At 35.4% G+C, this 14,623-nt stretch overlaps 1 protein-coding gene across 1 annotated transcript in view; it reads right to left on the bottom strand.

Annotated features, from left to right (window-relative positions):
* Nucleotides 1–9,019, bottom strand: part of Ttc6 (tetratricopeptide repeat domain 6) — a 204,786-nt gene extending 195,767 nt beyond the window's left edge. The window contains exon 1 of the mRNA XM_071607402.1: nucleotides 8,078–9,019. Coding sequence (XP_071463503.1) covers nucleotides 8,078–9,019 — 942 coding nt within the window. The remainder of the gene's footprint in view (nucleotides 1–8,077) is intronic.
* Nucleotides 9,020–14,623: the final 5,604 nt, after the last annotated feature.

Raw genomic sequence — 14,623 nt, 5'->3', positions numbered from 1 at the left:
ACACATAAATCAGGTGACCTTTCAGCTCTATACACTGTTTTAGTAAAAAAAAAAAAAAAATAGGGGTAAGGAAATACTAAAAGAAAATTCACAAGAACTCTGAAATGTCTTTTCCATATGAGAACATAAAGATGTCAAGGAACATTTACTAAATAAATGCTAGATAACCACTAAATCATACATAAAATAAATCCTAGTATGTCCAGAAATTTAAAAAAAAAAACTATTTTTAGCTTCATTCGATAATTTAAAAACAAAATTTTCCTACCATGATTATAAAGAAAATATATGTGGCAAATTTTGTTAAGCCATCTCTCTCCATTATCATGAGACCAAAATTCAGGACACTCTACAATGGACATAAAAGAATATTCTCCCTAAAATAAAACAAATATCTCACACAATTAGAAAATGTACTATTCAGTCTCTTCTACTGTTTTCATTTGGGATAAAAGATGCTTAAACACGACTGTGGTTGGCTAGTTCTCAAGATTTTTATTTTATTACCAAAACTGTTTATCTACCCATCCTTGAAACCCATATGTTTACCTATCCTGCTTTAAAACAAACACTGTAAAGAATACAGCTGCCTAGCTTCAGACTGTTTACAGCTACAGAATGGTTGACTTCAATCACAACCAAACACTGTGCTTTTCAGTAAGAAAAAAATAAACAGCTTCCATGTACAATAAGTGAATGTGTAATCTAACTGGGATATTCTGTTCAATCAAACTGTTGTCAAGGTAGCCTTATTATTCTAAGCCCTGCTATAATTTTAAAATTATATATGCTCTTTCCTCTAGTTTTACACAAAATAAAGGAAAATGATGATTTGAAGGTATAAAAAATTACCCTTAAAGAAGACTTGTAACACCTAACAATGTTACAGTGGCAATTAGTGATGGATTTTAACTATGCAGTTATCAGTTAGTGTTCACCTCACCTCCCACTCCAGGAGATTCTAAGGCCTTGGATCAGTCCTTGACATTGAAAAGCATTTAAAAGGTCTACATTATCAAATAAAAGTGTAACTGAGTTATGTATTAAATAATAATCCATAGAATAGGGAAGAGATGCTTTTATCCTAAATATTCAAATAATTTTACCTGAAATAGCCAGTGAAAATTAAATTTTTAACATTTTTAAATTCTTTACTTTACCTCTCATGTGCAGACAAATGCTGACACATGAGAAAATCCATCACTTTGCACCTAAACTTTGTCCTTGTAGTTTAGGACTTAATTACATAAACAAGCAAAAGAAAAAAAATCACTGCTGGTAGTAGTATGTGTACTATGAAAAACAGAAAATATATATCTGAATTCGTAGTAAAATAGCATTTCACTTGTCAAGTAACTCTATATTTCAATCCTTCAAAGATATTCTTATGGAATATAAATTGCACTTGCATCCAACAAAGAATAGGTCTATTTTGAGAAAATAACTTCTGACTTGTTTCAAAATTATTTCTATAATCAAAGCAACTGAAGGAATAGGAATTCTTTTGCATTAAAAAATAAATAAATAATACATAAGCATTTTGTATTTACTGAAAGCATCAAAATGTCATGTGCAAGATTTTAAAACGTCACAGAAAAAAATAAACTGTAAACTTATTTGGAAATAATCAGATAACTTCTTAATCATCACATCATTTGTACTAGCATAAGCTGTTACATCTATGAGGACAATAAAGTACAGCACAAAGTGTAATAAATTTGCCTATCATATTGAATTGAAAAGATTTGCCAAACTAGTCTCTCCCATTTATACTGTTGTCATTCAAACAATATGAATTGCTTTTCTCTGTCCAGTTCTAGTTGATTCTCTGATTTATACCCTCCCATAATCAAAAATTTGTTCCTAAGATGGGGAAAACCGAAATTTGAAAAACAAAGAGCCAAGAAAATGTTTAAGTACTATGGAACAATATATAGCTCTATAAAGAATACATATTGATATTCATCAGTGTGTCAAAAAAATAAGTTACAAAATAATATGTATAGTCATTTATTTTTATAAAAAAAAAACTGTGTGTGTGCCTGTGTGTATACATACTTGTACTAAGAATTGAGATCAGTGTAGAGGGTAAACAAGTATTGGTTATTTGGGGAAGTTAAAGAAGGCATAGAAGAATATATACGAGTTGAGTATCCTTTAGCCAAAATGTTTGAGACCAGAATGTTTCAGTATTGGAATTTTGCTTTGTTTTGTTTTATTTTCAGAATATTCACATGAACTATCCCTTGATCATCCTTAATCTAAAAATCCAAATCCAAAATCTGAAATATGTTTTCTTAGGGGATTTAAGACTTCAGATTAGGGAGGTTCAATCTGTATTATTATTTCCTTATGTCTCTTCTTACAACTCATAAAATGAATTGTAAACTTTTCAAAGAATCTGTGAAGACGTTTGGGTTGGGGGTATAACTCAGTAATAGAGTGTTTGCCTCTCATGTGTAAGACCAAAAAAATTTTTTTAATCTGCTAATATCTTTAATTATTAAAGTTTTCATTTTGAGACAACTGTAAATTCTCATTCAATTTTAAGAAACAATACAGAGAGATCCTTTTAAGCTGGTATGATGCTGTGCATCTGAAGTCCTATCTACTTGGGAGATTGAGGCAGAAGGATTGCTTCAGCCCATTTGTTTGGAAAACACATGTTTTGACTAGCCTAGACAACATAGTAAGACCCCTAGCTCAATAATAATAATAACAACAACAACAACAATAATAGTAATAGTAATACAAAGAGATCTGGTATACACTTTACTCAGCTTTTTCCAATGATAAAATTGTGCAAAATTTAATTCAGTATCACAGCAAAAATACCAATGCTGACAGAGTCAGGATACAAATACATTTCCATCACCACAATTTTTTCATCTTTCCCTTGTAAAGCCACACATATTTCCCACTCTCCTTCCTCTACCAAAATTCATCCTTAATTTCTGGCAGCCACAATTCTGTTTTCTATTTCAGCAAATTTGTCATTTTAAGACTACTATATAAATGGAATCATACAGTATCTAACTTTTGTAGACTGGTGATTTTGCTTCAGAATAATTCTCTGGACATTCATCCAAGTTGTTGCAGGTATTAACACTTCATTTCTTTTTATTGTTGTCTTTTGAAGGACATGTGGATTGTTTCCAGTTTGGGGTTATCTCTATTAAAGTAGGTATGAGAAACTATATCAGATTTTTGTGTAAAAATACTTTTTCCTTTCTCTGTGATAACTGTCCAAGAGTGTAATTTCTGGGTCACATGGTACTAGCATGCTTACTTTTTAAAGAAACTGACAAACTATTTTCCAAGGTAGACATACCATTTTGTTTTCCTACCAAAACTAGTATATACTTCATCCTTGCTAGTATTTGTCATCATCACTATTTTTTATCTTAGGCATTCTGATATGTAGGTGATGGTATCTCATTATGGATTTAACTTACATTTTCCTAATAATGGTGCTGAACATCTTTTCTTGTACTTACATGTCATCTGTATATTCTATTTGATGAAATGTCTAATGATGGGGGGTTTTGCCCATTTTCTAATTGGATGTTTTACTGTTGAGTCTTGAAAATTCTTTATAATTCTAGATACTGGTCCTTTACTAGAAATGTGGTTAGCAAATATTTCCTAACAGTCTATAGTTTGTTTTTTCATCCTCTTTAACAGGTTCTTTTGCAGAGAAAAAAAAAGCTTAATATGGATATAATCTAAATTGTCAAATTTTCTTTATGGATTATTCGTTTAGTGTGAAGTGTCTAAGCTATCTTTGCCTAGCCATAGATCCAGAAGCTTTTCTCCTATTTTTTTTTTTCTGAAGGTTTTATGGCTTTACAATCAAGTTAATTTTTGTATAATGCATGACACTTAGGAAAAGGTTTATTTTTTTCCTGTGGACATCCACTTTTTCCAGTATCATTTGTCACAAAGATTTTCAGTCTTTCATTGCTTTTGCACCTCCGTCAAATCAGTTTGTGTGGATCTCTGTGTGATCTATTCTGCTCCAGATCAGTGTGTCTCTGTCTCCACTAACAGCCCACAGTGTTGATTACTATATCTATATAAAACTTGAAATAAGGTACACTGATAACTTTCAACATTATTCTTCTTTTTCAAAGTTATTGTAGCTTAATGTTGTATTTGCTGTTAAGTAGAATACAATTTGCTAGGATCAAATGGCTTTAAACATACTTAAAAGTAGATATCTTTTACTTATTCCAGTAATTCAGCTGTTATCCCAACTTAGATATTTGATTACTGATCTAATACTTTTCCTCTTTCCTAAAGTATACATTTAGTGCTATAAATGTCCTCCTCAGCATTATTTTACATGTGGTCCACAAATTTGATATGCTGTACCTAGAAAACGCAAAAGAATGAAGGTCTCTTTATCTGGCCATAGTTTTGTTTACTGCAAACTTTCTTCTTTCCCAGTGCTCCAAAAATCTTTTTTTTTTCCTTACTGATTAGAGCTCTTCCTTTGGCCATGCTTTCAGGGTAGGACAAAATCTCTTAGTTTTCTTTAATCTGAGACCATCTTTGTTATGGTTTAGATATAAAGTATTCCCCAAAAGCTCATGTGTGAGATAATGCAAGAAAGTTTAGAGGTGAAATGATTGGGTGATGAAAGCCTAAACCTAATCAGTATATTAAGCCTCTTGAATGGATTAACTGGGTGGTAACTGTAGGCATGTAGAGTGTACCTAGAGGAGGTAGGTCACTGGGCATGTGCCTTTGAGTTCATATTTTGCCCTTGGTGAGTGGAGCTCTCTCTCTCTCTCTCTCTCCCTGCTTCCTTGTTGCCATATTCTAATCTGCTTTACTCCTCCACATCTTTCCACCATGACTTTCTGCCTCACCTTGGGCCCAGAGCAATGGAGTTAGCTATCTATAGACTGAGACCTCATAAACCTTATGAAACGATAAGCCACAAATAAACTTTACCTTGTTTTTGTCAGTGTTTTGGTCGCAGAAATTAAAAAGCTGACTAAAACAGTCTTGATTGCCCTTTCATTCCTGAGAGATAATTTCATGGAAACAGAATTGAGCAGACAATTATTTTCTTTCAGCACTTGAAAAATGTTGTACCAATAACTTTTGACCTGCTGGGTTTCTGATGAGAAATCTATTGTCATTCAAGTTGCTTTCCCTTGTAGGTAACATTATTTTTCTACTTTTGAGATTTTTGTCTGTAACTTCAGTTTTCAGACGTGTAAATATTAAATGTCTTGTCATGGATTTCTTCAGTTTGGGATTCACTTGTCTTCTTCAATTTTATATATTCTTCAATTTTATATTCAGATTTATATTTCTTATCAAATTTGGAGACTTTTTAGCCACTGTTTGGTTGAGTACTTTTTCAATCCTGCCTTATCTTTTCTCTCCTTCCAGGATTGTGATGACATAAAGATTACATTTTTTTTTTTGTTTAATTTCAGAAGTTCCTAAAAGTCTATAGATTTTTGTTTTGTTTTGAATTTTGTCAGCCTAGTTTCTCTTCTTCACTTGAGGCCAGTCTTGTTGTTCAATCTTTGAGTTCATTGATTCTGTCCCCTAGGTTCTCCATTAAGCTGGGGAAACCATCCACACAGTTTTTATTTCCGTTATTGTATTTTTCAGCTTGAAATTTTTCCTTTGGTTCTTCTGAGACTTTTTACTTCTCTGCTAAGACTTTCTATTTTTTCTCATTTTTCAAATATGTTCATAATTATTTACTAAAGCATTTTTGAGGGCTGCTTTAAAGTTTTTGTCAGATAATCCAAACATCTCAATATTGGCACCTACTGATTTTTTTTTTTTTTTGAATGAAGGTGTTCTTGGTTCTTGGCATGAGAAGCAATTTTTCTATAAAAACTTGAACATTTGAGGTATCATTAAAACTCTGGATCTTATTTAAACTTTATGTTTTAGGTGGCTTCCTCTGACACTACTCTACTAGAGCACTGGGAGTAGGGCAGGCAATGCCTCATTACTGCCAGGTAGGGATAATGATTCAGGTTCCTCATTCAGCCTCCACTACTCCACTAGCATCAGGATTGGGGGCCTCTTTGTTACTGTTGGATGGGAAAATAGGAGTTCTGATTCCCTATTAGGCTGCTGTTGACACCATCCTGGTTGGAAAGAATAGAAGTACCTCATTACTTACCCTTATTATTATCTCATTATTATCTCATTACCCTTACCATCTCTAGTGACACCACAGGGAATATAGAAAGGATGGCCTTTTTTTTTTTCTAGTTGTATACGAAGTGTATTCAAGAATGGCCTTTTTATTGCTGTACATTGTTCAAAGTTTGGACCCTCCACTGACATCAACCCTTCTTAATTTGGGTCACCAAAGTACCAAAAACAAAAAAAGGGTACAAATGAATATTTTAGCAGAATAAAATTTGCTTTCTAATATTCATTATTTATTTGATGTTCTTCCTTCATATACCCCAATTCCATCTGAGTCCTCCAAAATGTATTCTTTCTTATGGGCCTTTACCCTGCTATACAACTTTCCTCAACTGTAGAGGACCTCTGAGCAAGTTTCTAATACCAGCCCCTCTTTATGTCTAGTACCTTGACTATGCCATAAAATATATAGCCCATCTGAAAAGAATACTGAGGCCTTTCTCCTCTTTGCTAAGGCCCTTCAGTTGGGCATTCTTAATTCCTTTTCCAAAAAGATTTGCAAAAAAAAAAAAAAATCTAACTAGAAATACGCCATTTAAAATGGCTCAAGAAGTCGTGCTGATCTTGTTCAGTAAATGGGGGGGGGGGGGTCTTAATTCAGAATACTTGCGATATTCTGGTCAAAGATGACACTAGAGACTCTAGCTCATATATGTTTTTGTTTCTCTTTATGATCATGTTCCTCAAATCACAGCCAAGAGTGTATTTGGGGGATGAAACTATTTCAAAGACATCATTTGGTGGCAGTATTCTTTGTACAACAATAGATTTGAGGCTGCAGCCAAAAACAGAAGTAGAATCTTCTTCCCTCTTACTATCATTGCCTTTGTCATTCTCAAATAGTCTCTCTGAGTCTTTCTCTCTCTCCTTCCCCCCACCTCCCTTTAGTGTGGGACTAATGTTCCCTTGTTACTATTTGCTTTGAATGCCCCCACCAGAGCAAAGTCTATATAATCGACAAAATATCTTAAACTTAAATATGACCCTATCTAACTCTTCCTCTGGGGGACATATCATAGTTGACAAATGGGCCTTCCTGGAAACTATTTCAATGTAGTCTTTACCAGAAGACAACAGGTGGAATTCCAGCTCTACCATGCTTTAGCTGTAGAATCCTTGTGCCAATTCTTCAGTCTTACTAAAGCTAGAAGGCCTCTTAAATAAACCAGGACTTTTACTGGTATCTATCTACCTGATGTTGTTATTATTAAGAAAAAATGCACATAAAGTATGTCCCATAGTACTTTGCACACAAGAAGCAAGTCTAAGTCTTTATAATTGGAGAAATCTAGGAAACACATTTTTAAAGGCTTCAAAAGAACTGTTTTCACTGAAAATACAGAATTCTTATCAGTTAAATTTCTTAATTGTAGCATATTGATCTCCTTAAGATAAAAACTCACTTTTACTGTACTTCATTACTGATAAGGCTAAACAAACAGAAAAAGAGAAAGTTTTTCATATGAAATGCCTGTTATTTCATTACTAAATAATCACAGTTTTTGAAAGTGAAGGTAACTTGTGATTTATTAGTCCAGTCTTTAGCTAATATAATAATCTTTAGACCAGATTTTGGAATAATTTCCCATATTCCTTCACTTCAAAAAGAAGACACACTCCTTGAAGGAGAATTCAAAATTCAAATGAAATACAAAGAAGATCAATAATTCTACAGTGTTTCGTTAGAAAACATCATATATGATGAAATATTATATGTAATGAAATAACATGTATCCTAAATAGTGTATTCATCAACAGCTTATATAGAATATATGGAATGGATATATAGAGAGATTTATCTATAAAGAGAGATCAGTACATATATCTCTCTCTACTAAAAGTTGTTTTACCCAGGAAAAACATAACCGTCGTTCTGGTCACCTACTTCCATTTTTATGTCGTAGTTCTGGCCCAGGATGCTCTGTATGAGCTCTCTGATGATCTGGTCAGAGGCCAGCTGGGCCTCCGACTGCAGCGAGGTGATGACCTCCTCGATGGTTCTGGGGATCACTCTGGTGGGCAGCAGCTCAGGCTGGGCGACCTCCTGCACATCCCTAAGCAGGCCACTCTCCCACACTGCTTTGGAAATGGACCCGTCTGCCTCCGACCCCCTGGGGACTGAGCCCTGGCTCATGAAGTGAGCGCGAATCTTTACTCTCCTCCGCCACCAGCCCGCCTCCCAGTCGCTGTCCTCGCTGGAAATGGAGCTGGTCTTCCTGTCTTTGGCCCTCTGGGCCTCTGAGAACTGAGTAATCTCCTGGTTTGCTTCTTGCTCCTCTGCCAGGTCGACGCCCCGCCTGGCCGCTGCGGCCCGCGGGCTCCGGGGACTCAGGCGCGCTCTTGACTTCCACAGGGACGTGGGCAGCGGCCGCAGGACCACAGGTTTAGATGTGCCGACGTCCGGAGTGATGATCGGCGGTATCTTCTGGATCCTGTACCGCAGGAACGCGGGGCTCCGCAAGTAAAATTCCTGGGGACGAAATGGTCTGGTCTTTCGCACAGCGAAAGCCTCGCTGGGGCTCGAGGGGCGCGCTATCCCTTGGAGCGCCTCCTGCAGGAAGACCCCAGCAGCCGTCGCAGGGACTTTGGCGGGAGGGGACCCTTTGGAAAGGGTTCTGCGAGGCGTGAAGGAACCGCTCCTCTTCTCCCCAGGGCGGGCCGGACGGGGGTGGTGGTCTAGTCCTTCATTTGAAGTCAGGTTAGACGCCAACTTCTGCTTGAATTTGAGCAAGTCCTTTTTAGCCTCCTGGCGAACCTTCTCGAGCTCTTTAAACAGGAGGGATTCTTCTCTGGATTTCAGTCCAAAGTGCTTTTTGAAGGTGGACATCTTGACAAATTTGACCTGTAAAATACCCCCAACACATTAAAACACACACACACACACACACACACACACACACACACATACGCACACACACAAAAAAATTTATATATTTTTTTTTAAACAAATTTTTGTTAATACATAAAATTCCAGTTTAGCAAAACTGCTCATGATAGGGCCTCGTTGTGCTCCTTAGGCAAAACTGGATGAAATGATTTTACATCCACCTACCCTCTTTTCACATGAATCATGAAAACGCTCTAACGCAGTAATGTTTTTCAGTAGGAGTTTCCCAAGCCCCTCTTGGATCTATTTTAACATTTCTTTGGACTATAATGTGGAGTTCTACTTCCAGGGAAGGAAAAACCTGCTAGGCATAGAAAATCTCAAGTAGCCCCGCTCACAGAGAACAAACCTCACCGACTGACCTGTGGCCTAGGTCCAGCCCACAAACATGGTTTTCAATTGTCCAGTTTTTTAAAAATGTTAATTAATAGCCAACGATTTTAAACTGGGAGATTTTTACATAAAAATCCAGATTTGCAGTTTCAGAGGGCTGGGGAGGGCCGGTGGTGGTACTGGTTCTGGCAATACAAGGGCCAAATGCCTGCTCTTGTGGCTGATAGCTGTTCCCAGGTTCTTCTCTAGCAGGTCCCAGGTGTCTCCCTCCCTTACCCAGCCCACTTCCCTCAATGTGCCACCTGTGCTATAGCGGAGTATACAGAGGGAGGTGGTCAGCCTCAAGGTTGAGTACAGACAAATTATAAGCCTTGGATGCTGAATATTTGTACTTTTTCTGTGAGCTACAGAGAACCACTCAAAAATTTTAGAAGAAAAGTGACTTGATAGGGCCTGGTGCTTGGGGATATTGATATGGAGTAAATGAAACAATACAGGCAAGAAGGGCACTAACAGCCTCTGTAGCTTGAGCCTTTCCTAGGCTTAAAAATGGAGCAGAGTGAAAACAGAAACATTACCAGGTAAAACTAGTAAGGCTTGCCAATGATTAGGAATAAATAGGAACAACTAAAGCTCCTTCATAATATAGGGACTTCAAGAGGCTGGGAATGTAATTAAGTGATCCAGTGTTTGCCTATTATGCAGGAGGCCCCGGGTTAAATCCATAGCACTGAATAATAATAATAATTAATAATAATAATAATGACTTTGAATCATCATGATGAAGTCTTAGTCATAATCAAATACATAATAAAATTTGTTATTCATGAACTGTGCACTTCAAAATGGTTAAGAAGGTAAATTTTATGTTATATATTTTACTATTTTTTTTAAAAAAAACAATTTATTCAACAAAACTAGATATCTAGGATCATAAGTGGATTCTGAGATCTTGAAAGCCAGGCTAACAGGAACTATAAAAAGAGAAGGAGCCGATGACAGATTCCATGGCTCAATTACCTATGCAAGGTGAAAGTGCTAAGATCAGAAAATTAGGAAAATGAAAAGAATAGAATTCCCCAGAAGCCAAGAAGAGAGTGTTTCAAGGAATAGGAGTAAAACAATGAAAATAAAAACAGAAATCAATGAATCAGCCAGTAACTTTTTTTTTTTTTTTTAAGAAAACCCAAGACCAAAGTCCTTTGAAACACAAAATTAAAGTATTGGGCTGGGGATGTGGCTCAAGCGGTAGCATGCTGGCCTGGCATGCGTGCGGCCGGGGTTCCATCCTCAGCACCACATACAAACAAAGATGTTGTGTCCGCTGAAAAACTAAAAAATAAATATTAAAAAATTCTCAAAAAAAAAGTATAAACACCTTCAGAATATCATATCACTTGCAGATATGATTATTCACCTAGAAAACCCAGGTACTAAAAACTATTTTGAACTATAATAGAGTACTGTAAGGGATTTAAATTTTTTTAATTATATAAAAATTAATAGCTTCCTTTATACCAAATGGTCCAATTAAAAATATGGTAAAAATTCACTTACAATTTTTTAAAAGAGCAAAGAGACAAGTATCTGGGCATAAACATAACAAGAAATGTACTAAAACTAGATGAATAACTTTTAAAATTGAATTCAATTTTTTATTGAAGTACATAAAAGACTCAACTACATAGACAATATTCCTTGGTGGAAAGACCAAATAATTATATCAGGTCTTCCCAAAATACTGTATTGGTTTATTACCAATATGAAAATCTAAAAATTACATTTTGGAATTTGAAAAGTAATTCTGAATTCATTTGAAATAATAAATATGACAAATTAGCCAAAGATATGAGAAAGGAAATAACGGAATACTTGTTCCTCAATTAGGGAGCAACAGATCATTAAAACTTATGCAGATATAAGAATTAGAACCAGAACACCGCTGCTAGAATCAATAAGCTGAGAGAAAAAGAAATTAAATAATATAAGTTATATTATTAAGGCTGCATTCAGTTGGTAATAAAAGAACTGTTCCATAAGTTTTGCTGAGGCAATTGGTTGACTATTTTGGAAGAGAACTACACCTCATTTTCTACTAGGTGCCAGAATAAACCCAGATAGATTTAAAACTTACATGTGGCAAATATTTTATTTTGTTTTGCATTTCTTTGCTTATTACTTATCCACATTTTATGGTTGGATTCAGATCAATTGATGAAAAAGTTCTTAGTTACAATGGGAATTCTTTATTTATCATGTAGTTTTGGTAATATGAATGTTCTATTTGTCCTCCAAATAGTCATATTGCTTTAAATTTCTAAAATATGAACTTGTGATTCTCAAACTGAAAACTATGTTACATGATAAAGCTCTCATCTTGGAACCAGTAGGCTGTCTTTCTTTACCCAGCTCCACCACTGACTGGACCATGGACAATTTAATTCTGTCCATGCTATGGAATCATATTAAATAGTGAAAAAACAAATAATCCATTGCCTGTTGTCCAGACCATAGGATATGAACATTAGAAATGAGTTCTAAAGGCTATGAGGAAGTTTCCTTATTTTAAAAATACTATATAATCCTCCTCCTACTATTTTAGCTGTTACTCTTTGCACAGGTGGCAGTATGTTCATGCAGACATCATCTACATTTCTTCTTGCAAGATCCTGAAAATTAATGGAACAGAGCACAGACCAGAAGTACTTTATACCTGATGAGAGTCTGACTTGACTTTCCCAACTGCACTTCCCATTTTATTTCTTAGTTCCTGCTTTGGATGACCAACTTCTCCCAGGCCCTTAATTTGCTATTGAAGTTTAACAAGTGTCTATTGTTTAACACTTCTCACTACATTCCCATGAGTTCCTTATAGGAAAGTTGTTATATATATCGACCTATATTTCCTATAGGTTGATTCATATACATATATATATATATATATATATATATATATATATATATATATATGTATATGAATCAACCTATAGGAAATAGACCTTATGAGCTTGACAGGAACTTCTATTATGCATTCAAGATGAGTAATATCCAAAATGCTTACTTGACCAGCTCGTCAAATCTTGGTGCTTTTATTCCCCCACCCATTCCTCAACACCTCAAAATAAGTAAAATGATTTTTAAGCATCCAGTCTCATGGGAAACTAGTATATTCTCTTTTTCTTGGGAGCATTTTACAGAGATTGGTTTTGGTTTGGAGTTACTCAGGAAAAATAATGTAGTACAAAAGATTACTCTACAAGAGATCCAAATCTGCTGCTGAAAATCCAAAGTCATTAAGTTTATCCTGCACTTCAAAATACAACAGAAAGGAGCTCAAGCAATGATTTTTTGTTTTCAAACTTGGAACTCTGTCCCTTTTCCTTTCTTTTCTACTGGGAGGTTCAAGGCCAAGTGGTGAGGTAGTCAGAAAGGCTAAGGGGCAACCTTTACTCCTCTTTCACAAGGCTAGGTCAGGCATCATTATTCCTGACCAAAATAATGGCTAATAGGCCTTAGCAGACTTGGGTGCAAATTGCTATTGGATTCTTGTAGGTGTGGCTGCTTCTCCTATTGGAACATCAAGTCCAAATTCTTCCCTAGAGGCTAACTAAAATAGAAATAAATAGAGCGGACATTGGATGACCTGGTTCCAAGCTACATGAACCCATCTGGTTACAGGGAAAGAATTCCAGCTTATGTTAGGCCGAACTCATCACAGTATATAACATTGAGAATGGGGCCCAAGCCCCAGCTGGTGGCATGGATTACCTGACCTTGTCCTCTTCTTATATACAGTGGAGGGCTGACCCATTATGAACAGAATTTGTGTTATCTTAGTTCCATAGTCAAATATCTCAATTTATTTCCTGAATTTTAATGTTTATGCTAACTTCCAAAGCACATCACTAAAGTTTCAAAAGAAACTTCTAAATCCAAAGACAGCCTCTCTCATCTTGTAAAATCTTTAATATTGCAAGGAAAATTAAAATATTCTGAGACAATATTTGCTTTTCAAATATCAGTGGTAAAAAAAAGATCTGTTTGTGCTCTAATCATAATTTCTGAAAAAGTCTAAAAGGAAATATACAAACATATTAATAACTTTGCTAAAGAGTGAGATAACAATCATTTTTCCTATTTTTCCAAATTTTTCATAATATTTGTTTTGCTGCTTTTAATCCTAATAATATTAATAGCAATAATAATAATATCAGTAATAGTAACTACCACTTATACCACTTATATGCTCATTTAGAAGTGTATAGAAAATAAAGAAAAGGCTGTTTTCAAGCTTAAAAGAGACTTTTTTCTAGACTCTTCAGAAGTCTAAAGAAATTTTAGTGACTATAAAACTTATTCAAATCTTTATCACCAGAATCTAGAGTATGCTTACATCCCTTGTGAATATATGTACACATAAAAAAAATTGGTCTATCTATATATCATACATACACATAAGAGTCGTAGAATAACAAATACTCTCCCTGGTTTTCTTCTCCCCATTTTCTATCCTTCCTTCATCTAATTGCTCAAACAGCCAAAACAGGAAAATGAAACATTGTGTGTTTTTAAATTTTCATTATGCCTTTGACTTATTAAATGCTGCCTGCCCTGTTTCAAAGGCAATTTGTTGGACTTCCATGGCTACATCTTACAGATTAACCCCTCACCAATTAACAACTTATAAACCCTTGACAAAATATTTAAAAACAATCTGAGAATTCTTAGGAATAAGCAAAAGTAGGAAGATTGTGTGGTAGTCAAAACTTACGAAAACACTGGAGGATGTGAATTTCGGGTTTATTGTGGCTTTTTCCTAAATACAGTGTGTAATTGCAAAATGGCATAGTACAGGTGATAAAAGCTTCAACAGAATGCCTTTCATTATTCTGGTCAGAAGAATCAGGGAACAAAGCCCAGGCAACAATCATCACTGAGGAGTCCAAGAGAAATCCCAGAAAAGAGAGTGCCAGAGAAGATATCCTCCAGTTCTGTGTCTAAATCCCACACAAGTCTCAGACTGACCTTTGAACCATGTATATGTGGAGCAAACTCAAAGCAGCACCACAAAGGTGTGAACTGAACTTGCCCGCCACAGAGAGTGAGAGAAAGCTTATGGTGAATACAACCTGGTGAATCATCTGCTAAATGAAAAACGCCAACATTCTTCAGAGAGAATATAACAGAATCCTTACTGTACTCAACAAAACA

The sequence above is a fragment of the Marmota flaviventris genome, chromosome 2 (assembly GCF_047511675.1).
Source record: "Marmota flaviventris isolate mMarFla1 chromosome 2, mMarFla1.hap1, whole genome shotgun sequence".
Lineage (NCBI taxonomy): Eukaryota > Metazoa > Chordata > Mammalia > Rodentia > Sciuridae > Marmota > Marmota flaviventris.
The sequence above is the reverse complement of the archived record's forward strand: the minus strand, read 5'-3'. Positions and strand labels throughout refer to the sequence as shown.